The 27,803-nt window shown below is 37.8% G+C and overlaps 1 protein-coding gene across 1 annotated transcript in view; it reads right to left on the bottom strand.

Moving 5' to 3' along the window:
* The window catches only part of dennd2b (DENN domain containing 2B), a 419,481-nt gene that overhangs the window by 173,219 nt on the left and 218,459 nt on the right, over positions 1–27,803 (bottom strand). The window contains 1 exon segment of the mRNA XM_051923667.1: positions 1,571–2,800. Coding sequence (XP_051779627.1) covers positions 1,571–2,800 — 1,230 coding nt within the window.

The following is a 27,803-nucleotide window of genomic DNA, read 5'->3' as shown; positions in this document are numbered from 1 at the left end:
ATTTGTGTAGTGCTTGAGGTGTTTTTAGGACTGTGTACTGCCTGTGGGACATGGGGAAGATGTGCCCACAGGTGAAGAAAAATGAAAGTCTATTTGGGTTTTATACGTGCCTCCGGTGTCACTCTGTGTCAGGTCCTCGCCTATAAAACACCTTTGTTACACTGGTTATTAAATTATGATGCCATGTTTAGTTCATATTACTTTTTACAAATGCATTTAATCCTACTACTGTATTTACAAAACAAAACTACATTAACAAAATATAATATACTGCAGTTTTAACAAAATTAATTAACTCATATAATATTGTTACGACCAGCATAATAAGCAAATACAACTCAGAGGGACTGGAGTTTTCTATGTTTTTCTTGGAGTCTTTGTACCATAACAAACGGTACCCTTTCTTATATTCTGTTATCTGGGTTACGGAGCACACCTCCAAAGCAACAAAAGCTTTCCCTACCATTTGTTTATCTCCTGCCACTTGCATTCTATTTTTCTCTATACTGTAAACACTCCTGCTTATTGTCGCCTGACTTCCTACTTAAAAATTCCTTCTGCCACACCTTCCTTTTTCTCCTAACTTCTCCTGTCACTCATCTCCTAAGAGGCATGTTAGACCTTTAAAGAACAGAAGCCCTTCACCCAGTTCCATCACTGACAGCAATCATTCTGCTCCTGCACAGCACATCACAAGCTGCCTGTACATCGCAAAATATTAACAAAACATAATATAACAGAATTTAAAAAAAATTACAATACAGAAGAACACTAATGCAGAATAACATTACCATCAGTGGTTTCCATTTCAATGTTTTTCAATTTTGTCGGCATCACACTTTATATCGTTCACTGTTGTTCTTCCTACTCCATAAATTGAAGCAATACTTGAAGCACTTTTGCTGTTTCATAAATGTTTAATAACTTCAATTCCAGTACCACATGCATATGTTTATCACATATAACAATGTATAGTAGAATAATTATAACAAAACAGAAACGTTACAAAATGCTATTAAAACTGAAGGTATGTTATACTGACACTATGGTGCTGAGGAAGAATACTAGGCGCTAGCACAAGGGAGTGTTGTTCTAATTTGCATAGCTCACAGCGTACTGCATTGCAGTAGTAGTACAATAATAAATAGGTGCTGGCGTGTGCAATTTTTTTTTTTTAGCCCTGACGGTTAACAAAAACTGACAGTTAATTGAGTGACGGATAATCGAGGTTTTACTGTACTTTGTTTACACTGTCCCAAAGTTGCCTACAAAAAGGCATCACAAGTCGAGTGAAAACCAATGGAATGACATCTATCTATCTATCTTTTAAATGTTCAGGCTCAAATAAAAGCTCACCTAATAATATGTCATATATGGCCAAATGACCTTCCTCCTTTGTCTTGTAACCTTTAGAATAGAAGCATAATGCTAATTTGGGCAAACCTGCAGCAAGTAATTTCTATTTCATCGATGCTCTCTGTATTTGTAGCTCTAGACCACAGCTACACATAATTAGGTACAAGCTGAACCAAAAAAATATAAGAAGGAAATATCTACATATATGGATTACCTGTTCTGCCCCTTCCTGGGGAAGCTACTATCCTTTTTCTGTCTCCGCGTTACAGGAGGAGCAGGAGTGGAGGGGAGTGGGGGGGGAGAAACAGTCAGTTGGGTAGGAGGTAGTCCATTTTTTGGCATTTCCTTGTGGCACCGGTCTGCTTCATATTCAAATGTGCGTTTGGGCTTTGGAACAGGGTTGACTTCAGTATTACTTGGATTTCCCAGAAGCAAATCAGGACTACAAGACCTTCCAGAACACATACTGAATCTTTGCTTTATTTTTGTTACTATCTCTGATCCAGGTGATGAATCTGGCTCAGTTATCACAGAACTGATACTGCTCCTTTTGCTGGTGGAAATGCTTTCAGAATCCTCAGGGGGCCCTATAGTGAAAGATTTCTTATTTACTTTATCTGTGCCATAGCAGCTGCTTGGAAACTGAGGGGGAGCACTAGTGGGGCTTTCCTTCAGGGCCTGCTCAATTTTTTGTATCCTGTTTAGCACAGCTGATGCCCCTTTTCTTGGGCTTGAGCGATGAAAAGTGTTAGGCATGTCACTCTTGCTCAATCTCTTTTCAAACCTAGAGGGAGTTTCTTTGTCTAGAGACTCCTCCTCCTCTGTCTCTGGGTAGGAGCACTCAGAGAAGGTCCTGCTCATTCTCCTAACCCCTTTGAAGTCAAAAGTCTTTTCACTGCATGGAGATGACAGTAAGCTTGGGCATCCCTCACTGCCCACTCTTTCTCCAAGTGGTCTCTTGTCTAAGCAGAGACTCATCTTACAAGGTGCTACATTCCTGCCTTCCCACTCAGAAATCCTTTTCTGAATGCCAAATGAGTGAGACGAAATACTGGTCCGGCTAAGAGAGAGACTCTTGTGGTTTGCACTAGGACGTAGGGAGAGGGTGTTCCTGCTCAACTGGTTGTTGCTTATCCCATCAGAAGGTGAGCTTTCCTGTAAGTTCTCTTTCTGGTCTTTATTTTCTGCAAGACTTTTGCAGCTTGGAATCTTTGTATCCAGGCAACCTATACTGAGAGATTTCAAAAGCCTGTTCTGAGGATCACTGTCAGAATTAGGTATGGGGCTACTCCTCAGTGTTGAATTCTTGTTACTCCAGTTTGAGAGACTTAGGAATCGAGTTTTGGCATATCTGCTCTTTTGGAAGAACTCTTCACTATCACTCAGTGGATATGTAGGAACTTTGGCTGGAGAAAGGACAGGAGGTGGGGATGCTGAATGGCACCTGCGTAGTACAAAAAGAAAAAAAAAACAGATGTTATTTTATTAAAAGTGCCTTTCACACGAGCAGTTATTGAGTAGTGTTAAGTCATGACTTGTCATTGTCTGAATTCTTAGCCTGAAATTCACAACTCGTTGCGATGTTGCTTGTCAACAGCAATTACCCAGGTGTCACCTGAGGCCTCCTGACGCCCCACATCACCTACAGTGTCCATTCATTCATGTTTCTTTTTGCCTCCTTAATGCTTTGTATCCCAAAACCCGCATTTCATGCTTTACCTTATTGCATTTGCTTTCAGTCAGAATGCACCAGCACACAATTCAGTCTATACATATATAGGGCTTTACAGTTAGTATAAGCACAGAGTCTTTACAAGAAAATACTGAACTTTGACATATTTCTTCTCATTTTTATTTTCACATACTAACTTTTTTGTTTTTATTGTAGAAAAATGATAGAGGCTAGTCAGAATACATGGGAAACAAAAAATTAGGATAAGCCAGCTCAATAACTGAGTGTTGAGTGAATGTCTAAGGAAACACATTTAAATAAACTTCAAATGATGGTTCAATAGTTGAAGTAATCTGGTAATAGCTGGGATGTACATGAATCACAATAACCATGGACAAAAGATCCATATGTTGACAACACAATCATGAAGTTTCATTCTAAACATGTCATGTGAAGCAAGAAAACAAAGAGGACTGTTTAAGGAACATTTATGTTAGGTAGAATGCCCAATTGGTGCAGAGCGGTCTTTTGATCTTGGAACTCCTACAGATTTTGTTTTTTTCTCCAGCCTAATTGGAGTTTTTTTTTTGTTTTGTTTTTTCTGTCCTCCCAGCTATTTAACCTTACCTTATTTTGTTGTTAATTATTATTTAACATTGTCTTATCGTAATTGTTTTTCTTTTCTCGTAACTTTTTCTTTGTCATCTTGCAAAGCTACCTTGTTGTATGAAAATGTGCTATATACATTGTTGTTCTTCTTCTTCTTGATGTGAAGTAAGATATTCTCTCTCATAAGCATCTATTAGAGTATAAGTGCCATATTCATCATGCTTCATGAAAGCATGACACATTTTCATAAAATGGGCTACCTATGATGGAACCAGAGTTAAAAATCTGTGGAATGGAGTGCCAGTGTGATAGTGTAACAGGAGTTCAATTAAGTCTGTGCCATCACACTGACAAATGACCCTATAAACAAATTAAAACAAGCAATTCTAAATACAGTATGTCAATTAAAAAAAATCTAAACTTCAAAAATACTAATAAAACCTAATCGTGTGCACATTATTTTTTTGGGGGTGAATCCAGTTAAAGAAATTATAAAATTGACATAAAACATGCAAACACTATGGGCTCTCACATTTTTATATTTTTATTTTGTCTTCATGTAAAATGAATTACAACTTCTTTTTTCCTTTTGTTTACAGTAAGCAATTTAAAAAAAAAAAAGAATAAGAATGTCTGAATTTCCCATCACTGTGTATGTTTTAGGATGTGCCTGAAGCATGGGATGACTTTGCATAATGCCACAAATTACTGTAACATTTATTTACAACAAGCATCATAAATAATGAAATTTAGAGAGCTAGAAAGTACAGGGCACACACATACTTGAAACATGTATGACATTCTATGTAATGTTTTGCAAAAAGTTTGCACTAAAACGTTTCTGTGAGCTATTAATCACTTTTTAGTTCTATCCCAATATCTGTTAAGAGTTTTTCAGCTAGCCCGATTTCTGTAATATTTAATACTAAAGTAAAACATTTACACAAATGCTCACAAATCAACAAACATGGAATATTAGAAAGCTTAAAAGTCATACCTTGCAAGTGAAAAATCCAATAGGCCTCATTCTTTGACGTTAGCTGTAATTATAATCAGTCCCAAACTTAGACTATGCTATGTTAAAATCCTTTAACTCTGGCATGCTTCCAGAGCTCAGTTTCCTAACAGCCAATCTTGTCAATTTAACACTCTTTTTTTCCGGTATTGCACTAGAGCTTTTCTGACCTCATGAAAGCTTAATAGTTCGGTGACCTGTAAGAATTTACAGAAGAATGCAAGACAAATACCGTGCAAATGTTCTTTCCCAGAGTGGGAAAGTAAAGTCCTGTTATGAAATTTCACCCACAAGCTGACTGAATAATGACATTATGACGCTTCCGTCATCTTTAGTTTGGATAGTAAATGCAATCTCTAATGAAGCCCAGGCAATGATTCAGCATACAGGTTTAGACAAATAATGCTCCACCTACACTCCCTGCCCTATGCCATGTGAGCTGGTAACGATTTTAGTGCTTTCAAATAAATCTGTGAAACAGTTTCCTTTTACATATATACACACTGTATTTACATCCCCCTGCCACATAGAAGGCTAGTTTAGAGCTGACAGTTAACATGCTTACTTTGAGATATAGGAGGAAAATAGAGTACCTGGAGAAAATCCCATCTAGACATACAGAGAACATGCAAACTCCTGGCAGTGTCTGATATCATAGTTTAAAACTATTCTCCTAGAACTGTGAGGAAACAGTACTAACCATTGCATAACTTTAATAGTAATAATCTAGAGATTATAATGAAATAAAATAAATGTGAACTTCTTTATGGTGGATGAAATCAGAGTGATAGAGAGAGAGAGAGGTTAGGAGATAGTTCATCATAAAAAATTGAATTGTAAAGGAAGTACAAGTGCAGGCTGAAATAAATTAATAATGATGTCATTCATCTTGTGTGTGTACACACTCATTGTTGTTTCTGTTATAGTAAGTCTTATTTTGTGAGTAAGATTATTTCTTCTTTTTGGTGCTGACGTTTTCCTATTAGGTTAAATTCTAATCTATGTTATTTTTAAAGACAATCCTCAAATAAATACTTCTTTTTAAAATGAAAAAAATTCCCACAACTTCATCACCAAAAACCTTACCTCACACTTCCACAAGGCAAAAGCGTTCTGTGACTGAATTTCCATTAGCTTCTTTTAAGTGCAGGTGTGGAGCAACTTGGACCCAGTGACTGACATTTTCTTTGTTCCCAGTGTGACATTCACCAACTGGTTGAAGCTTGACATTAAATCTTTAATTATACCTTTAACCTAGCTATACTTCCAGTTTAGAATTTGCCTCTTTTAAATGAATGTGGCAGGGTTGAATTTATTGATTGTAGATTTGGATGGTTTATAAAGGTGGTTAATAAAACTCTGCTCTGTTTTGACCAGATCACTTATTTAATAAAGGGTAGGATACTTGTGATGTGTGGGCTCTAGTATGGTAGATCAATGCCAAGTCCATCCATCTACTGGTTCATTTTCTAAACCATTTTCAAAAGGTGATGAAACATCTGCTATCATTAGACATAAGATAGAAACCAACCCTGCATATTTTGCTTGTTCACAGGGCACATTTGCCAATTATCCCACCATCCAGTTGAACTGGTGAAAACAAGAATACAAAGTATGACTCAAAGGTGGTGCAGTGGTAGTGCTGCTGCTTTGCAGTAAGGAGAATGTGGAAGATTGTGGGTTTGCTTCCCGGTTCCTCCCTGTGTGGATAGCGCTTTGAGTACTGAGAAAAGCGCTATATAAATGTAATGAATTATTATTATTATGACTTGGTATGAATGAGCAAGTGTGAGTGTTGGCCTTTTGATGGATATGAATCCTTTCTCAAGTAAAATTACAAAACCATACTTGTTCAAACCAAGACAGTTTAGAGTAGCCAATCAGTGTAATATCTAATAATTTTCAGGCATTAAAGGAAGCTGGAGTGCAAACTCCATGCAGAGACTGATAGGGTAATGTTATTAAACACATTTCCTTCATCCTAAATTGTAACTTAGCAGCACTAACCACACCAAATTATATATATTATATATATATATATATATATATATATATGGAAGAGAAGGTCTGTGATACGGTTTGCATATTTGCAGCTGGAGATCCACAAAGGGAGAAAAAATGAATCCCGTATCATAAAGTAGTTTTTATTCCTGAGCTTTCAACCCCTACCAGGGGTCTTCATCAGAGGATAATGCTTAGACTTACAAGAATCAAAGGCAATATATAGCAACACATTAAGTGGGGGTGGGGGGTGGTGGAGGTGACTAAGTCAGTATGATCAAGGAGGGGGGGGGGGGGGTTTGTATAGTTTATTTATTATGTACATGTTCTTCTTAAGTTAGCATATGCTGGATTTATATCCAAGTGTCTGTTGATGGCGTTTTCATTTGATAGCCAAGACTCGGCCAACTCTCTGGCACTTTTAGTACTGGCCTTAAATTTTACTTTTACATTGTCCCAGTTGAATGTGTGTCCTGTTGATTTAGTATGTGCATAGATCAATGATAGTGCGTCCTTTCTTCTGACGGCGTTGCGATGTTCCTGTACACGTGTTGAGATTCTTTTTGAAGTTTGTCCTATGTATACCGCTGAACAAGAATTGCATGGGATACTATAAACTGCGTTTCATGTTTCTGCTGTCGATTTCTTGTTTTTGGCATTAAAGAGGCCTGTGTGCAAATTGTTTGTGGGTTTGTGTGCTATTCTGACTCCCCACTTGGTCAGGATGCACGCTGTAACTTCTGACACCTTGTGGTGATAAGGGAGTGAGAGCCAGGTGGGGTGGGGGTTCTGATTTAAGTCAATTGTTTGTTGATTTATTTGGCATCTCCTGTGTAAGCTACGATTAATCACCATGACATCCGTTATAAAATGCAACAATAACATAACTAACATCCATCTGCAGGAGAATAGAGATTTCACCATTTTTCAAAATATTTCAAAAAAGAAGAATACTTCACTTCGGAGAAAAAAACATTGTAATATTTTTCATCATAATATATCTTTAATGCATGGGAGACCATGATTAGTCTGGCTACCTAACAGGTACTGTCTTGGTTTTGGATGTCAAATCCAGTCACTGCATATGTGTAGTTTTCACTTTATCCCTTTGTCCGCACTGCGTAAATATTTCTCTATGCTTTTGGTTTCCTGAAAGCAGATCATGTTGGTTGCTGGTTAAAAACTGACCCAAGTACATGTAAGCATCAATGTATCAGTATGAGGGACCCACAATGGACCACAACTGGAACAACAGGGAATGTTATGATCTTTTATAGTAAGGACAAGTATTTGAACATATCTTGTATATATCTACTACATAATAAAACACTATGCTCTGAGTGTCTGTGTGCATGTGTGTGCGTGTCTGATCCCTCCAAGCAATCTGATTGTTCAGTTTGGCTTTGGCCTGATTAATCAGTTTGGCTTTGGTGACAGGATCATAAGAGGAAGTGCCAGGAAGGACAGGTTGAGACGTACAAGTAGGAGTAACAGCATTAGGAGTCATGCTGAAAGTCACATTCAAACATGGGAAGTATGTTGATTGTATTAAGTGACTTCTGTCCTTGTCAATTACTCACTTTTGCCTTTAGTACTCTTAAAAAGCATTTTAATTAAAGCCTCTTGATCTGTGAACCAGTACCGCTGCTACTTCTCTGCAAAGTTAAGCATTGATAAGAAAGCCAGTATAATCTAATGAAGCAAAATACTGACTCCAAGAGTACTATTTATCAGTAACTAGCAAGGACATGAGAAATGAAACTAATCACGTGCTTCTGTAATTGACAAAGTATATTTAAGAAGTGCAACAATCATCTGTAAGTCAGTCATCTCTTTCCATGTGCTAAGTGGCTCCACGTATGTATCAATAAATTCTCATCCTGCACTGGCTTCAGAATTTAACATTGAAAGGAGAAAGATGAAATGACAGAGTCTGAGAAGTAGGCTTTAAGTGTATGTGCTCGAGATAAGGAGCACCAGCAAGTAAGGTTCAGACACATGAGGATAGTGAGGAAAGGTAGACATCAAATGTCAAATATTTAAAAATCCATATTACTAACCAAGAATAAACCGGATATGGACGCAGGTACACGGCAATGGGACCATGAGACGTACTGCGCAGGTGCGCGTCTCATAAACCGCAAGCGAAGTCTTATCCACCGCGAACGAAGGAGTCATGGCCCAAGAATGAAAGAGCTCAACTAACGTGAACGAGAAATGAAGCAACAACGCGCCCATAGCTAACGACTAACGACACAGCCACACACAAAAGATGATTCTGCGCTGCACCCCAGAGTCAAACGTGAGAGGCTACGGAGGCCCCACAGGTCCACAAAGATAGTACAGAGGGTGCATGCGTCACTGCCATATTGTGAGTGGCACTAATGCGGAGTGAAGGCGCAGGCGTCACCGCCATATTGTGAGTAGCACTACTGCGGAGTGAAGTTAGGAATAATGTGCTGCTTGGGATTGTACAAACCGCTGAAGGCTTTACACCAAATACAAACACAATTCAGCTCAACGATACAAACACAAGCCCACCTGGATAAGATCAATAAACACAGGCGCCTACAACGCGCGTCTGAAACTGCGGAAGCAAAGCAGGCACGGTTTCAAAACGAACGAGCTCGACTGACGGATATACAAACACGAGCCCGCCTGGATAAAATCAATGAACGCAGGTGCCTACAACGCGCGTCTGAAATGCCGCGGGCAAAGCGGGCACGACTCCAAAACGAACGAGCTCGACTAATGTATTTCAGGATACCCAACGCCGGGGGTAGGCGAGCGAAGCGAGCAGTTGGCGGAACCCCCTTGTTTATTCTAATAGCTATCTTCAGCCAGTAACAGTTTTTTGCCTTTTTAAGCTGGCCTAAATTTGGTTTTCATAATGTTAGTAGCGAAGAATGAGTTTAATATGACACATACAATTACAAGCATTGTCATAGAAAAATTAAATACTATAGCAACACTATAAGCCAGTCTCTTCTCTAAAATAAATTTTTGAAGATTGATTTATACTGAAGTGAAATTTCAAAAACTTCATGAAATCAAAAAGAAAGTGGAGAAGCACATACTTTGACTCTATTTGAAAGAAAAGATTACTTTATGTGAACATTGTATAGAACCTCAGATGACATTAATCATTATATCTGACTGCAGGAAGGAAAGGCAGACCATTACAGAAAGCACTCCCTTTTTGTGTAATTAGTATGGAGGTTTTATCAGGGAACAAAACTGTTATGATGAGATTCTTATAACTCTTTTTTCTGTTTAATTAATGATTTTGGTGGACTTTTTGGCTCTTTTGTTAGGGTTTGGAACAAGAGGATTTAGAATTTAATTTGACTTAATCATTTATTTAACTTAGATTATTTTTTCATCTTATTAAACTCCATTGTGTTTATTGTATGCTCTGCCACTTTGTGCGGTGACTGTTGCCACCTGGGTAGGGTATCAGACCAGAAGTGTGCAATGGATGACATCATTGATCTGTAGATATAAAGACCACGACAAACACTTCTTATTTAGCCTGTGTGTACTTTGTGAGAATATTCTTGATTAACAATTCTACTGCAGTGACTTTTAACCAAAACGTATATTTCAGTCTTTGGTTTTGACAATCATGTTACTAACTTGGTTACAAATCTCCTCTGCTTCTTTTTTAAAACAATTACTGTCTTTCTTGTTCGGGGTAATACAGAAACTTGGATCAGGATGTCAGATTGCTTGTGGCCCCAATATTTTTAATTTGTTATAGTCATAAAATGCACACTTAAAACAAAAACATATTTACCTATACACCACTACCAGAGTATTTCTCCACCGACAAATGGAAAAGTTTCTTAAAACAAAAATAAACAGACTTATGGCACTGAACTATGGTAGGTTACACAAAAGAGAGGATCAAACTTGTGTCACCATAGGCATGCTAGGCTTACCCTTTGTGTCAAGTTGATGTACAGAAATATGATTGAGAACTGGAAAATCACTACTACTCTTGTTAACAGACACAAGATGTGTTCATACTGGACCATTTGCAATATTTTCTGCATTCCCCTTGACCATTTTTAGAGGTTAAGCTCTCTAAATGGGGGGTTTTGAGGCAATATCATTTTTTTTCATTTAAAGCTTACGTTTTATTTTGTTAATTTATTTCTACCATGTTTGCCACCATTATGTTTAGTTATGGTTAGTGCTATCTTACATTACTGTTACTAGGGCTTGTCCAGTATTTCTAGATGCGTGACTTTGGAGGTTATGACCTCTGACCAGTTACCCCATGGGGTTAAAAGTCAAAGAAAGATTAGTTCCTTATCTGAATTGACAGATTCCAAAACCATTTTCACCTTTTGCTTTGATCTCTAAAAAAAACTGTTCTTTGTGTTGCAGTTTTGATCTTTGCCTTTACCTTTAATGATGATTTTTGTCTCATGTGTTTACTTTGGCTATTATTCTTCTGAATACCAGGTTTTGCGCCTTGACTATGTCATTGCTCCTGGTCACTTCTAAAATATCTATGTTAATTTTCCTTGCAGTATAGTGAATTTGTTCAATTGCTGAATAGTCAGTGATTACACTTCTAAAAAGTCTAGAGGCTCTTGGAAGAGTTAGAATCTGTTGTTGGGAAAGAGCCAGTCAGCTCTATACTGTTTAGCTTGTTCGATTACAACCCTTACAAGTAGATGTGGTCTGAAAACAAAATGGATACATGAAAAAGTTTTTTTGGCTGGACAGTATTTAATTGGTTGGCTCTGTAAGTGTCTAGTGACTTTCTCTCAAACAACAAAAAAGCAGCTAATGGAATATACAAGAGTTTTACACAAGGGAAATGTCCAATAAACTTTAGAATCAGAATCAGAATTCAGTTTATTGGCCAGGTACACTAATGAGTACAAGGAATTTGTCTTGATGGTATTATTGCAACATACAAGGACAACCAAGTATAAAAAAGATAACTATCACAAAAAAGTCTGTGATCCAATGGCTGATTGAATTAGACTGGTTAAACTGGGTGAATTTCTTATCCAGGAGCTCTGGGATGATTGTATTGAAAGCAGAGGTAAAGTCCACAAACAAGATCATCACATATGCCTCTGGCTTATCAAAGTGTTGGTAAATAAAGCTCATACCTAAATTCACTGCATCATTCACAGATCGGTTGGCTCTGTATGCAAACTGAAATGGGTCCAGGAAGTCCTTTGTAGCATTCTTGAGGTAATTCAGAATAAGGTGTTCAAAGGTCTTCATTACCTCAGCGGTTAAAGCTACTGGTCTGTAGTAATTTAGTTCTTTGACCTTTTATTTTTTGCTACTAGAATGATGATGGAGTTCTTAAAGCAGGCAGGAACAGTGCACAGATACTGAGATTGGTTGAAAATGTCTGCAAATACTGTAAACAACTGGTCTGCACAGTATCTGAGTGTGGAAGGGGAACAGGAGTGCAGCTTTTAGTATTTGCTTTTTGAATAAGCTGCAGACGTCCTTTGCAGTGATGACAGGAAGGGGAAGCTGAAAAGACGAGGAGTACAGAGTAGTAACAGTGAGAAGATCAGGTAGATTTATGTCCCAATGTCTTTCAATTAGTTTTATATTGGAAATTTTAATTACTTCCAGTTGAAAACATATGTACTTCAGTCTGTTTACTCACTATAAAACTGGAAAATGGACACAAAAAATGGCAACTGCTTGGTAGCTTTTCTTTTAATTGAGTGTCATTCACCAGCTTCAATTTAACTATCTTTACAGGGATCAGATAACATTTCTGGATAATAGTAATAATAAAACAGAATTAAATATAAAAAAAAAAACAAACAAAAGAATTGGTGATAGATTTAAAGAAAGGCAAACAATCACATTTAGCTTTATACATCACTGGACATCTTGTAAAGGTGTGAGAAAATTTCACTTTCTTGAGGCTGATCCTCCAATGAGCTGTGAACTACCCAAACTCACTGATATTGCACAGGTGGTGAACCAACTGAGAGTAGGGGAGACTGCAGGGATCTGTGGTATCCAGGATAAACTTCTCCAGGCTGGTGGTAAGGCTATCCTCCTGGCACTGCAAGCAATCTTTGCTTTCATTTGCGAGACAAATCAACTGCATCTTGGCACTGAGGGTTCCCATGGAGTTTTTTTGTAGCTTTCATCGATTTTCAGAAAGCGTTCAACTCAGTTGATCGAGCTGCCCTGTGTGACATCCTGAGACTTCGTGGGATCCCTTCAAGGTTGCTGAAAATCATGGCCGGCCTGTACACTGGTACTGTGAGTGCTGTGCTGAATGGAGTCAGAACCTCTTGTGTTTTTCCCAGTTGATTCTGGGGATCGTCAGGGGTGTGTTCTTGCTCCTACTCTTTTCAATGCTTGCATGGACTGGGTGTTGGGCAAGGTCATGCCTGTGGGGCATCTTTTGGTGAAGAAAGATTCATTGATCTTGACGTTGCTGATGATGCTGTAAGTCAACAGGGGCTCTGATCAGGGCTCTCGAGAGACTAAACGAGGAGTCTGAGTGTCTGGGCTTGCGAGTGTCCTGGATAAAAAGTTTCAGGCCTTTAATGACCTCTTAGGCACTGCCATCAGCAGTGTGTCTGTCTGCGGAGAGAGTGTCGACCTTGTCAAGATGTTTACTTACCTCGGCAGTGACATTCATGTCTCTGGTGACTCTTCCTATGAAGTCAGTAGAAGGATTTGGAGAGCATGGTGGGTCATGATTTCACTGGAAAGGGGTGTGTGGCACTTCCAATATCTATGCAAAAGGACGAAGGTCCAAGTCTTTAGAGTCCTGGTGCTTCCTGTCTTGCTATATGGCTATGAGATATGGATGCTATCCAGTGACATGAGGCAAAGAACGGACTGCTTCGGTACTGTGTCTCTTAGGAGAATCCTTGAGTACCACTGGTTTGACTTAGTTTCGATTGAGGGGTTGCTCAGAGTCCCGAATGAGGCACATTAATTACTTTGTGAAGGAGTGTCAGTTACGGCACTATGGCCATGTGGCACGATTCCCTGAGGGTGATCCGGCTTGCAGGATCTTCACTGTTGAGGACCCGAGTGGCTGGACCAGGCCAAGAGGAAAAGGCCACGTGTCTGCCTGGTGGGTTGCCAACCAGGATCCCGAGATGTTTCGTAATGTGGTGGGTGTGGCAACACACCATACCAGTGCATGCTCCCCAAACTGACCAGGCATCACAATTTTAGAACTATAACACAGTAGGTCAACCAATTCACTATGGTTATCAAAGATTATCAGAGGCTATGCTTTCTGAGGCTGACAAAGGATGTTAGAGTGTTGCAGGAAGCAATGAATATTTTTATTTATCTTCATTTTCAGGCATGACTGAGTGTGTTTAATTGGACTGTTGCATGTCTTGAACAACAGAAACAGGACATAACAAAATTAACCTTGCAAAAATAAATCCAAATAAAAAATGAAATACAAAAAGATATTCTCTTAGTCAAAAAATATGAAAAAATATGAAATACACAAAAACATACATATAAAAAATATTACAAGTACATTTACCAGAGCCTATCCCATCAGCACTGGACCAAAGGCAACAAATAGCCCTGCACAGAATAACATTCCATCACATAGTCCAGTCACACATTCATGAGGTGAATTTTAAATCAGCAGTTCACTTAAATTGCACGTCTTCTTTGAGGAGGATTCTAATACCCAGAAGAAAAGTCTTATGATTATCATTATTAGAACATGTCCCAACAACATTAAAATGAAGAAGTAGGACAGTATTCTCTGCAATATGCAAGTTAAACTGGAATAAGTGTATTAAACTTGTTTCTTGGGCTGTAAATCAAGCTATACTAGGTAATTTGTTTCAGAATGATTTTAATACCAGCATGAAATGCTTAAGCACTAAAGAGATTTGATTCCTGAAAATATCACACCCTGTAACTTTCTATATATAAGGACAAGATAAAACTTGTTGGGAAATGTGTTTACATTTTTATGATTTATTCAGCAATTATATTATTAAATACTGATTAATAACATATGGCTAAAGTGGCACAGTGGTTAATGCTACTACTGTACCATGTGAATCCAGTGTTCTTGTTTAAATCCTGCAACAAGTCCTTGTCTGTTTGGGTTTTCCTTTGTTAGTCCAGTTTTATTACAACCACCAACAAAAAAGTCATGCACATTAATCTACCTCTTGACACCAAATCAGCTGCAGAGTATGTGTGCCTTTCCTGTCATGGAATGCCACCCTATTCGGGGTTATTTCCCTCCCTATGCCCAGCACTACTGGTCTCCAACCCCTCCAACCATGAACTGGACTAGGTGGGTTTCAAAATGTACTATGTGTACATAACATATAGCTGCCAGTCACATTTTAGGTAGATCTGGGTCAATCAGTATTTGGATATCACTGCTTTATTAAAGAATTGTAAGCAGCTGATAGTGGTGCCAGAAATCTAGTAAAGGGCTCTAATGTATAGAATACGGTACTGATGAAGGTATACTGTTTATCATAAGCTTTTACACTGCAGTCCTTAATATCTTTGATAATTAAATAGTGAATTTGGCAGTATAACAAGCATGACAGTCTATCTGTTGGTGAGGAAATCTGATAAGGACATGGTGTTCTTTGTATTACGCTGTGCATCATAATATTGCTTGATTGCCGGAGATCTTTAAGATTATAAAGTAGTGTAAGAAGGAAGTATGTAACAAAGCTGAAGGTCTGAAACCTGAATGAGGAGAGTGTAAGAAGTAAATCTACTGAAACAATCATATCAAGAGTGCATGAGTTCTCTGAATCATGAAAAGGTGAAAAGGTTGAAAACAACAGAAGAAGTCTGCAGCTGGGCAAAGAGACCACTAAGACACAGGGCATAAAGGAGATGGAATACTGAGGTACAGTTAGCAATTGAGGCAAAGAGGGGATGGTATAAGAAGTGCTGGTTTAAGGAGTGGCAGAAAAAGATAGAAGGTGAAAGGGTGATCCATAAAATATCAAAGCAAAATGCTGAAAAACAATGGGGAGGGCTTAAGAAGCCAAGAAGCAGGGGATTGCAATGGACCCTTTAGAGTGAGAAAGAGAAATGTATAACAAAGAAGATAGCAAAATAAAGGGACTCTGCTCTGTTGGGCCCACTGATCGCTTTGAGTAGTGAGAAAAGCACTATATAAATGCAAAGAATTATAATTATTAAGGACAGGGTATAGTAGGAGTGGATTGCATGAAGAATGCAAAACGGAATATCATTGAAGTAGTATGGAGAAATTGCAGAATGTGGAAAATCAACAAATGGAAAAAAAATGTTAAAAGGATGAAGAAAAGTAAAGCAGTGTGTCTAACTGTAGTGGTGTTCAAAATATTGAAGGCAGCAAAAGGCTCTAGATTTGAGTGGGATTGTATGTGAAGGGAGGATTCCTAAAGACGGGAAAAGATGTATGCTCATTAGAGTATACAAAGAAAATGATGATCTACTCAAGTGTGGTTCATATTAGTTAGTTAGTGAAATGCAGTTTGAAATTATGACTAGGAAGCAAATAACAGATGCAATCTTTGTTTTCAGACAAATGCCATAAAAGTATCTGACAGTGGGAAAGACACTGCATTATGCATCTGTAGATATAGAAATGCCAATGAATAGGGTAACATAGGAGAATGAATGAATGGTTAATGTCTGTGGTGATTTCAATGTATAAGGAAGCACAAATAGTGGTTGGGACTACAAATGGGGATAGTGAATGTTCTGAGGTGAAGGTGGAGCTGCACTAGGGATTTGTTCTTACTGGTAACCAAACAAGTACAGGAATGATTTTTGCCAATGATGATTTCCTATTAATGGCAAAAGTAAAGCGGAACTGAAGGAGAAGTCACTGAAATGGAAAGCTAGTTTGGAAGCAAAATACTAATAATACTAAAAATACTACTACTACTACTATAATTATTATTATAGTAATAATATTAAAAGCAGAAGAAGAATTAAACTATAATAAAGCAGTATATTGCATGATCTCACATTATCTTCTTTGAGGTTCTATTTATCCAATGCCCCAGGAGTCTCCGCCTGCCTTCTTGAAACTTCCCGGCTTTTAAAACATAAAGCAAATGTTCCTGGGGATCATGGAACACAGAGCTCAACATACCTATGTAGCATTTCACTGTCAATTACCCATTTAGCCCTGCTTATCTTCGGAGTAATATGCTACCTACCACAAAACAGTCTGTGCCAACGACAACATGTGCTGATACTGTTATATCGCTTGTGATTGACATATGTTTCATCATCCTTACATGGGTCAATGATCTTTATGTGTATGCCAAGTTGAATGAGTATGCCAAATTGAATGAATGCAGCTTGCTTTAACATTTCCTCATTTGGAGTTGTGGGAAAGTGCATAAACCTGGATATTACCTCATGTGTTCTAAGGACATCCAAAGTTTAGTGCAAATTCAGGAAATGCTTGGTTGTGACAATCTCCAGTCATTGCTATTGCAAAACTGTCTTTTTCCTGTGGCCAAACTCCTTAATTTTTCCTGACAATGCATGTCTTCTCCACACATAAGAATTAATCACGTAACATACAAAAATATTACTGTGCAGGTCCAGGTTGGTTGTAGCTGCCATAACGTTCTGAGATGCCGGCAGCTATAGGCCATCATCTGCTGGGACACTCAATTCCAGACCTCTGTCTTCCATTCGCCCTATTCCTTTGCACCTACCAGATCCATAGGAGAAGCACTGTCCCTTTGCCTCTTCTCCACCACACTGGGTCATCCTGCCCGATTTTGTCTTTCTTCTTCTCTTTCTTTCATGATTAATTTTTTGCTTCTTTTTTACCTTGTTCCTAACTCAGGCTCTTCTTTATGCCTCTTTAAGCATGGTGAGCCCTAATTACGACCCACAGTGAGTCAATGAGGAAATTGGAGCCAACTGCGTCCTCACATGTGAGCGCAATCAGCCCCAATCTCTCCATTAAGCATCAAGGGGCTCATTGAACATGCACACCCATGGCCCCACATACTGTTTATTGTCCAGCGGTCCCAAACAAATCATCCTTTCTTGGGATAAGCATGCCAATCTCTGTCAGGCATCACCTAGCAAGTTAGAACAGATCATGCACTCTCCTAAATACTAATTAATTTACTAACTTAGGAAAACTGATAAAATGCTCTTAATCCTACTTCTAAGAATAGGACCAAATCACTTTCAGATTTTTGAGCCAGTTATGACCGTTTTCCTACTCTGAGAGGCTTGATAAATGAAGGCACAAGTTTAAAATTATAATTCTGTTGATTTTGCAATCATTCCTTCAATCATTTATATTTACAGTATGCTGTATCTGCATGCAAACCTTTGTCCACTCCCAGTGATTACACAATTCTCAAAAACAACTAACCCAAAGCAAAAAATGAGTTTCTAGACATGCAAGATCTTGTTTAAACCAATGATATAATGCAATAATCATTGTAGACAAAGGTGTTAACATTTTAATTTTTTTCATTGGCACTGTAGTTATTATCACTTGCAGCACTTTGTGGCATTGCCAGCAGATATCATGCCCTGTCTAATATATAATAAAACTCTAAGGTCTGTGTGCCCAGTCCCTCTTTTGATCTGATTGGTCAGTTTAGCTTTTGTGACGCAACGAAAAAGGAAGTGCAGATGAAAGACAAACTAGGTGGAGTAAAGGCATATGAGACATGCTAAGAATATCACCTTCAAGGAGGGTAAGTATAAAACCAGACAGGAGGTGAGAAAGGTGCTTTGAAAATAATGACAGAGACTGAGAAGAAAGTTTTACAGGAACGCACATGAGAGTAGAACTTCTGGTGAAAAGACATTCACACACACGCATATACCAAGGAAAAGTGCAGAAGGTACATGTAATGCAAGAGATAGTAAATATTTTATTCTATTACCTAACTTTAACAGTTATCGTGGCTAGTACTATGCTATTTCTGTAATATCTATATTGTTTTGCATCTATTTAATCATATCCCAAAGTAAAATTAAACACAACACCCAGTATATTATACATTTCTTCTATTTATATTCACATACAATAACATTTATTTAAATCAGTTTTACTATACAGAGAGTGAAATGTAGTAAACATCTGATGCAATTTACAACACACAGATCATAGTTCAAGTATTGAAATCATATCAAATGTGAATGTCAATTCCATATTCCAGTTGTTGTTTTAATTGTTTTGTATGGCAGGGAAAAAATTCTGTGTAGGATAAACTAAAAAACATGTGCTGAGTAAAGTAAATATGGTAGTGTACTAAAATCACAGCTACAAACTAATGATATCTTCATTAGCAACTCAACTGTTACATTAGAGTTGACCATGGCACATTGACTCCATTTATACAGCAATACTAAAATGATTGTTAAATATATCAGGAGGAGTTACGACCAGTAGGTATGATGAGTATGAGGTATGAGAATAATCCCACTCCTAGAGTCAACTCTAGCTTTACCTCAGAAGCCATCCCTGAATAGAGGTATAGACGACAACATCTTACTAGAATAAATGAACCAAAGCAGGAGGTGAAAGTTACCTGCTAAAAGAAATCTGAAAAAAGGAAAAGGCAGAGTAACAGAGAAATAAATTGTGTCATGTGGGAAAGCAGACAAGATTATCTTAAAGAGAGAGAGAAAATTTTGTTTAGCAATATCCAAGCATAGAAGACAGTTGTTTATCATGTTGCTTTTGTTTTAGTAACTCTCAATTTTGTTTTTTATTAAAACAAATTCCCTATTGATAGGTATATGATGAGATAGTGTTTAGCACCATTAATTCAGAGATCTAGAGATCAAGCATTCTAAGTTTAAATTCCACCCCATGTCCCCATCTGTATAGACTTTGCATATTCCTTCTATGTCTCTGTTTATTACTCAAGTTATCTGTTTTTTCTCCCACATTCCAAACAAATAAAGATTACACCGACTGAAGATTCCTCACTGTTTCTGAATTATGGAGAAAATAAACAAGTAAACATAAGCTACTCAACAAGATCACACAATGGAAGTTGTTTAAAAATAAATTTCACACACATTTTAGAAAATGTTTATTCACAGTAACTGTAAACATTAGAAGTGCGCTTGAAAGTACATATCAGTCTTTGAAATGCTGATTCATCATTATGTTGTAAAGGATGAATCCACTATCATAAGGTCAATGAACTGCTTATATGAAAGCCTTCTGTTACATTCATACAGTGTGTCCTTAACTGAAGGGAAGTCCTAATTGTAACTTATTTTGCAGTCTTAAGTGGATGTCTCTAGAAATTCCATAACTGAATATCCAAACTTAACTCCGTGTGAATGTCTGTAAATATTCTCAAAATTATTTTCATGTCTGTCAGTGTTAGGTCAATAAAAATTAAATAGATTGCCTAAATATAAAGCTTGAGGCTAGTTTAGGACTGTCTTTTTATTAAGCTTGCAGCATGTTACTCCGAGTAATTTTCTGCTTTTAAATACTGATAGGAGACTGGAAGGATTCAATTTACACAGATCAAAGAAAGGTCTAAAAGGGAGGACCCATTTACACACCCACCAATTTACCATCCCATTTCTGAAAACAGAGAGAAAATGTGTCATTGCTTAAACACGTTTTCTACAATAAAGGAACTCATGTTGCTTTTTATGCTTAATGTCTTTTATAGCCTATCAAAGAACACTGTAATAGGCAACTTTTAGGGAAATGTATATACAGGCAGTCCCCAGGTTACGTACGAGATAGGGACTGTTGGTTTGTACTTAAGTTGAATTTGTATGTAAGTCGGAACAGGTACATTATTTTAATAAATGCTATTTTTGACCGACTGTAACCAAGTGCTTTGCCAATGAATGATAGAGTTTCACCTCTCTCTGACCTTTTTATTATTTCTACTTTATTTTCAATGGTGATGGCTTTTCTCTTCTTTACTGTATCGCCAGCACTTGCATCAGATTTCTGTTTCAGAGACAGTCTTGAAGGGTGAAGACAAAAGGTTAAGATGAGCTCTTCTGCACAGCACTGTACACGTTATCACAGCAGGAAGGCACCAGCCATCAACACGTCTGATGTACTGACAAGAGACAACTTCCTGCTATGTGCGTAACAGTACAAGCAGGCTTGCTACTGAGAATGAATGGGGGCAGTGAGGGGCGGTTCATCACCAGCCCATCTCACAGTCACCTCAACTACAGTATGCTGTAGAACGAACACGGTGCGGCCAAAGGCGAGTAGTGAATCGCCCAACCCCAATTCAACAGGCAGCCATCTGAGGCACACTACAATGCTACCCCCGCCGCCCCGTTCAGCCACAATCGGGTCACCATTTGCAGCATTACCAGCCATGTGTGCTGGGCGGGCAGTGAAACGCTCCCCTCCACTCCATCCAGCCTGCGTCCATTCAGGAACAGCAGCTGCGGCGGTGTAGTGGGCGGGCAGCAAACCATCGTCCTGCACACAAGCGATAGCTGTGGCCCCGGTGACTATGGACCACGAGTCACCGCTTGCCGCCGGGAGCTGCCCAAGGGACACTACACTATGCGAGCAGCGAAATCCCCCCCCTCCAGCCACCGCTTGCAGCATCCCCAGGTCGAAGATGACGGAGCGGCAGTTACTGAGGCGCATGCGTTGCAGCTGCGTCCTCGTTCATAAGTCATAGGTCGGATGTCCGTAACCTGGGGACTACTTGTATTAAATAATATGTCAAACATTTAGATCTCATTTGCTCTTTAATATACCACCTATTTTATTCAACTAATTAATCTTAATTCTAACAAAACACTATTAAAAATTATATACTTTTGTTTATGTGTTACATTACAGGCTTTGGCCACCTGTTTTTGCTAAGCATACATACACAATTGCTACCAATGTGTGAATGGGTCAACAAGCAACATCACATATCCATCTTATTTAAGCTTGTTTAACCAAGAGGATCAAATGCCTAATTGTCTAAACTTTATTATAAGTGGAAATCTGAATAAACAGGAAGAAGAGTTTTGGTCAATTTTTTATATAATTTCTAACTTTGTGTTTGTTTTCACCCTCTCACTAGATGTTTGAAAACTGATTTCTCTGGTACGGACTTCTCCTTTCAGTTTCACTATGACTTTTCCCCAATATTGAAATAATCTTTGTTACTCAAATATAATCACTGTTTGATCTAGAATTTCTCATTTATGGATCAATTAGATAGTTCACAACACTGGTAAACCTAAACAGAACTGAACACATTAGCTGAATCTGATTGATCTACTCAGCATTGACAGACTCCCTTTTATATTTGCTGTGGACAGCAAATAACTTTCAAAACATAAAGACCTTGTTACCTAGCACAATACCATGAAGAATGCTTTGCTTAATCAGAAAAATAAAAACTGGTTCCTCATCAACATTTTGCTTTGAGAAGGGGCATGACTTGTGGTAAATGCGCAAGGTACGCAATTCAGAAGCCATTAATTCATGTTTTTTAACTTTTGAACTGAAGACCCTTCCCCCTCGTATGGTGTCCATTTTAGGACATCTTCATTTTTCACTTCGCCAGTCATCAAGTATGACTTTATATCATGTATCAGTAGTTACTCTTCACTCCTCAGGAACCGTTCATCACGTTATCACTACTTACTGTTCTTCACACATCACTCCTCAGTACTCAGTTTTTGCTCATTAGGCACTTTCATTTTACATCTTTATTAACAGAGCCAATAAGTGGGGGTGAATGATGATGAGGATGTGTAGAATGTAAATTAATAACATAGCACATTGGTCAGCCATGGACAGGAAGCAAGTCGATTGCTGGATACACACACACATTCAAAAGGGATCGGTTTAAACTCAGCAGTCAGGTTAAGGGGATTGTTTGAAAAAAGGGGAGAAAGCCCAAAGAGAGAACATGAAAATTATACATACAGAGTGCATGTGCGATTCAAGAGGAATCTGGAGAAATGAGATGGCAGAGCAAATCATAACAGAAAGGCATGGAAAGCGATGATCTTGCACCCTGCTCTAGGATGGGTTGTATGTTTCACTTAGTGCTTCTAGGAAAGTCTGCAAGCACACACATACACTGGCATAACTGGTTTTGGAAAATTAACAAATGTCCCAATTCATTATGTTCATGACATGTGCAATATATTTGCTTATGGGAAGTATTCTTATAAATGTTATATTATAAGCATCAGTTGCAAGGGGAATGCTATTTTATCGGTTATTTATAATGATAATTGCTTATGGATAAATTGCATGGTTTGGAATATCTTCATCCTCCACCCATTCATCCATTTATTCAACCCTCATGAATCAGTTATATAGCATCAAAGAGCAGGAGTGCATTTAGGCAGCAGAGAGTGAAAGCAAGAACCAGCCCTGGATGGGACATCAATCATTAGAGGGCATGAACCCATTGAAGGGCATGTACACCCAGAAAATGTTATAATTGATAGAAACACTCATTTCAAAAACTCAATTCCATGTAAATTATGTTTCCTATTTTTAATGTGTGCCAATTTTTCTAGAAGTAAATCTCTTTTGGTAAAAATACATGTGTCTCGCATAGTATGAGCAAACTACTGGACATATGGAATATGACAACACAAGAGTAACATGTGATTTTTTCCCATCTTTTTGAAAACATGACTAAATTTTTTCATTTATCTTTACAAAATATATGCAGTAAGTAACATATAAAAATACCATTTTACGTTGGAATATTCATTTAAGCAATTGTTTTAACTTTTATAATTTGACATCATTGATCAATTTATCAGTTATAAATGCCATAAGGGATGGACATGCATCTTGTCTGGGGTGAAAAACAATATCTTACCCAGTCAGGGACAAAGACTAATGGATGAACTTAGGGAGTTTGCATACCAAAGACAATTCATTCAGCAGTACAAGGCAGTAGTGCTTTTCTGGCATGGTCCCAACATTGGACACCAGCAGGTTTGCATAGAACCTGTAGTTCTGAAGTGCAGCTCTGTTGGGGTCCATTGGTGCAGAAGACCTTCCTGTTGCCTCCAATGTAAATTGCCAGTGTGGGCAAGATATTTTTTAAATTTATAGAAAACACTGGACTTTCAAACACAATTTCACATGGTAAATACATATATATCATGTTTGTGAGGAAATAACTTTGACTTGAAAAATACCAAATGTACCCTTTAAAAATGTTGTGAAACAATTACTAAGCATATGTAATCATGCATGCAGAGCATCCAAACTCAGCATTTGGCCAGTAATACAACTATTATAACTCTATTCTGACAGGATTAGTTTTACACAAGGAAATTTTAAAGGAGAACTTCTGTCATTTTAGTCCTATATGAATCACTTATGTTAATATTTGTTTACCGACTGCTCCTTCGTGTTTACAGAGCATTTTACATATATAAAAAGTCTGAAAAAATAATCCAAGGTTAAACCAGTCCCATGTGAATTGACATGTCTGTAACATTATGTTATTTGAGCCACTATACAGGTGCTAGTCATAAAATTAGAATATCATGACAAAGTTGATTTATTTCAGTAATTCCATTCAAAAAGTGAAACTTGTATATTAGATTCATTCATTACACACAGACTGATGTATTTCAAATGTTTATTTCTTTTAATGTTGATGATTATAACTGACAACTAATGAAAGTCCCAAATTCAGTATCTCGGAAAATTAGAATATTGTGAAAAGGTTCAATATTGAAGACACCTGGTGCCACACTCTAATCAGCTAATTAACTCAAAACACCTGCAAAGCCTTTAAATGGTCTCTCAGTCGAGTTCTGTAGGCTACACAATCATGGGGAAGACTGCTGACTTGGCAGTTGTCCAAAAGACGACCATTGACACCTTGCACAAGGAGGGCAAGACACAAAAGGTCATTGCTAAAGTGGCCGGCTGTTCACAGAGCTCTGTGTCCAAGCACATTAATAGAGAGGCGAAGGGAAGGACAAGATGTGGTAGAAAAAAGTGTACAAGCAATAGGGATAACCGCACCGTGGAGAGGATTGTGAAACAAAACCCATTCAAAAATGTGGGGGAGATTCACAAAGAGTGGACTGCAGCTGGAGTCAGTGCTTCAAGAACCACCACGCACAGACGTATGCAAGACATGGGTTTCAGCTGTCGCATTCCTTGTGTCAAGCCACTCTTGAACAAGAGACGGCGTCAGAAGCATCTCGCCTTTGGACTGCTGCTGAGTGGTCCAAAGTTATGTTCTCTGATGAAAGTAAATTTTGCATTTCCTTTGGAAATCAAGGTCCCAGAGTTTGGAGGAAGAGAGGAGAGGCACAGAATCCACGTTGCGTGAGGTCCAGTGTAAAGTTTCCACAGTCATTTTGAATGGAATTACTGAAATAAATCAATTTTGTCATGATATTCTAATTTTATGACCAGCACCTATACAATGAATTCAAGGTAATGTTCAATTCACTTGCTAATTATTTATCAGTATTAAGCTTTAGTGTTATGTGACCTAATTGGTATCTGACAGCAAATGTATTGTCCTAATGTATGTATTAGCCATGTGTCTGCAGTGTTGCTGCACAGTATGATCTTGCCAGTATATTTTGTTCATTTAAATAACTAGTACAAGTCTTAAAGTAGTCTACATTTACGTTGGTAGTTGTTGGGAAAAGCTGAGGAGATGCCAGATTAAAGAGACAGGCATTGGGGCTCATGAATGTTTTAATCCTGCCTGGAATTTTAAAAATTCCTCGTTTTTAGTTTCTTATTTAATTGGATTTTAATCTCCATATTTAATTTTGGTTTTATGGATTATTTATTGATTTAACAACTTGCACTGCAGTTTGTACACTGTCTGGTCTATAATAAAAGCACTGAACACTTTGCATCAACCCCTAGCTGACTATGTGTGTCCTCATTTGCCTAGATCATCTCAGTTTATGACTATTAATGATTCCGGGTTCAAGGGGTTCCTGTAAGTAACTAGGGAGTGTGGAGGCAACCTGGACCATCACAGGCTGTATTCATGCATTTAGGCCATCTCAAATACATGAATTAATCACTGGAGATTCATAGATAAGTTCTGTCTTAAAAGGGCTTTTGCATAGACAAGTGTTGAAACAACCATTTCACCAAACACTGCCACTAAAATCAAATGTATTGTGCTAAATTTAATTATATATGTATAATCTATAGCAGTTGGCGCAGTGGTGGAGTGGTAGTGTTGCTTCCATGCAGTGAGGAGACCACAGTTTGAACTATTCTCTAAAATAATTGGAGGGGACTTTAAATCAGACACAGAGATATCAGCAGCTTATCGCATACATGGATTGAATGCCTCAAAACCTAGATGCCTTATTGTTGTTTCAACAAACAACAATCTAAAGTAAATTTGATGTCGCTTCTCAGACTGAAACAAGAGATATTTGAAAATAACCGCATTTGTATTTTCCCTGATTTCTCACCTTCAACAACTGCTAAATGTGCCGCATTTTATATCATTAAGCAGCGCTTATGCAAAGAGGAAATCAGATACAGCCTCTTGTATTCTGCTAAATTCAGAGTAGATGTTCAAGGCAAGCTCTACATTTTAAGTTTTCCAGATGAAACAGACAAAGAGCTAAGAAAACTGATCCCGACACTCACTGAAATACAATCGTTTCCTGGCAAGGAAAAGAAGATTTTTCCTGTAATTTGGTCCATTCCCAATGAGACTTTTGCCATAATCAGACATTCTATTTCCTTCTCGGCTACGTTTTAAATACAATCATAATTATAACTTTTTGTTAGCCAAAGGGGACTGTTTAACATCATATCCGTGGTTTATTTAATTACGATTGTACTATCATACGTTAGGATTAGGATATTGCATATTCTATTAGGATTGTACTATTATACGTTATCTGCTTCCCTGGGTTTATTCTTTTGGTACTGTTTAAGATTATATTCTAGGTTTACAGTATTTGGTCTGTATTACCAATAGATAGATTTCTCTACTTTAATCTTTCTACACAGCTGTTGGGGGCTTGTTCTGTTTTGGACTTACTCTGTGTCTACGCATGTCAGAGGACTGAGACTTCGTGAAGTGTGGTCTAGCTTCACTTGAGGAGGCAAAATGGGGGGTGGTTTAGGAAGAGAGCAAGCTATTTCTACTCTTTTCTTTTTACCTCCACAATTGTATATGTGAACGCAACTATAGGCTTCATAGACATAACTCCTGGAAAAACTGGAAATTAAGGTTAAATCTATCTTCTGTAATAATGTACCACCTTATTTTATGACTATAAAATGTCAACAAAGGTTCAAAAGCAATGTCTCTACGACCAGGGAACTTTGTGAGCTGGAATATCAAAGGTCTCAATCACGAATTAAAGAGAAAGAAAGCATTCTCTCACCTAATAGGTCACTTAATAAGCAAGGATCAGTTTCAGTTGCAAAGACATTGGACTGGCCAAATGTTTCACTCCATCTATAAAGAAAACCAGAGGCATGGGAATCTTAATGCACAGAACAATTTTACTTGTAGTATCAGATGTAGTATCTGATCTTGAAGGGCGATATGTGATGGTGATGGGTAATTTATTTAATTGTAAAATAATTTTGATAAATATCTATGCACCTAATGTGGATGATAGAGACTTCATCCAAAACTTTTTTCCATTAATTCGTAATGTGAACACTCATAAAACTATAATGGCCCGGACATTAATTCTGTTTTAAATCCAGACCTGGATAAGTCTTCAGCTACAGTGGCAATAACATCTAATACTGCAAAAACAATTACACAGTTTGTAATAGATCATAACTTATGGCGATTTCTAAATCCAAACTTAAGAGCATATTCCTTTTTCTCACCACTACATCAATGCTACTCAAGAATTGATTATTTCTTTACAGATAACATTTTTTAGCCCATGATCAAATGTTGCAAGTACGACATTATTGTTAGTTCCGACCAAGCCTCTCTGATCATGGAGCTCAAATCATTATGCCCCATATACTCATCTCGCAGCTTGTGTCTCAAACCCCTGTTATTGGCTGATGAGAACTATATAGAATATAGAACATATAGAACATATATATTATGTCCAAACAAATTGATTAATATTCTCAGAGGTCTCTGCAGGAATACTCTGGGAAAATCTGAAGGCATTTTTAAGAGGACAGATTATTTCATAGAAGGTGTCCAAGTTAATCAATGAAATTAC

Source organism: Erpetoichthys calabaricus, chromosome 2, assembly GCF_900747795.2.
Source record: "Erpetoichthys calabaricus chromosome 2, fErpCal1.3, whole genome shotgun sequence".
NCBI classification, from domain to species: domain Eukaryota; kingdom Metazoa; phylum Chordata; class Cladistia; order Polypteriformes; family Polypteridae; genus Erpetoichthys; species Erpetoichthys calabaricus.
Note: the sequence above shows the minus strand (reverse complement) of the source record. Positions and strands in the feature narration are given on the sequence as shown.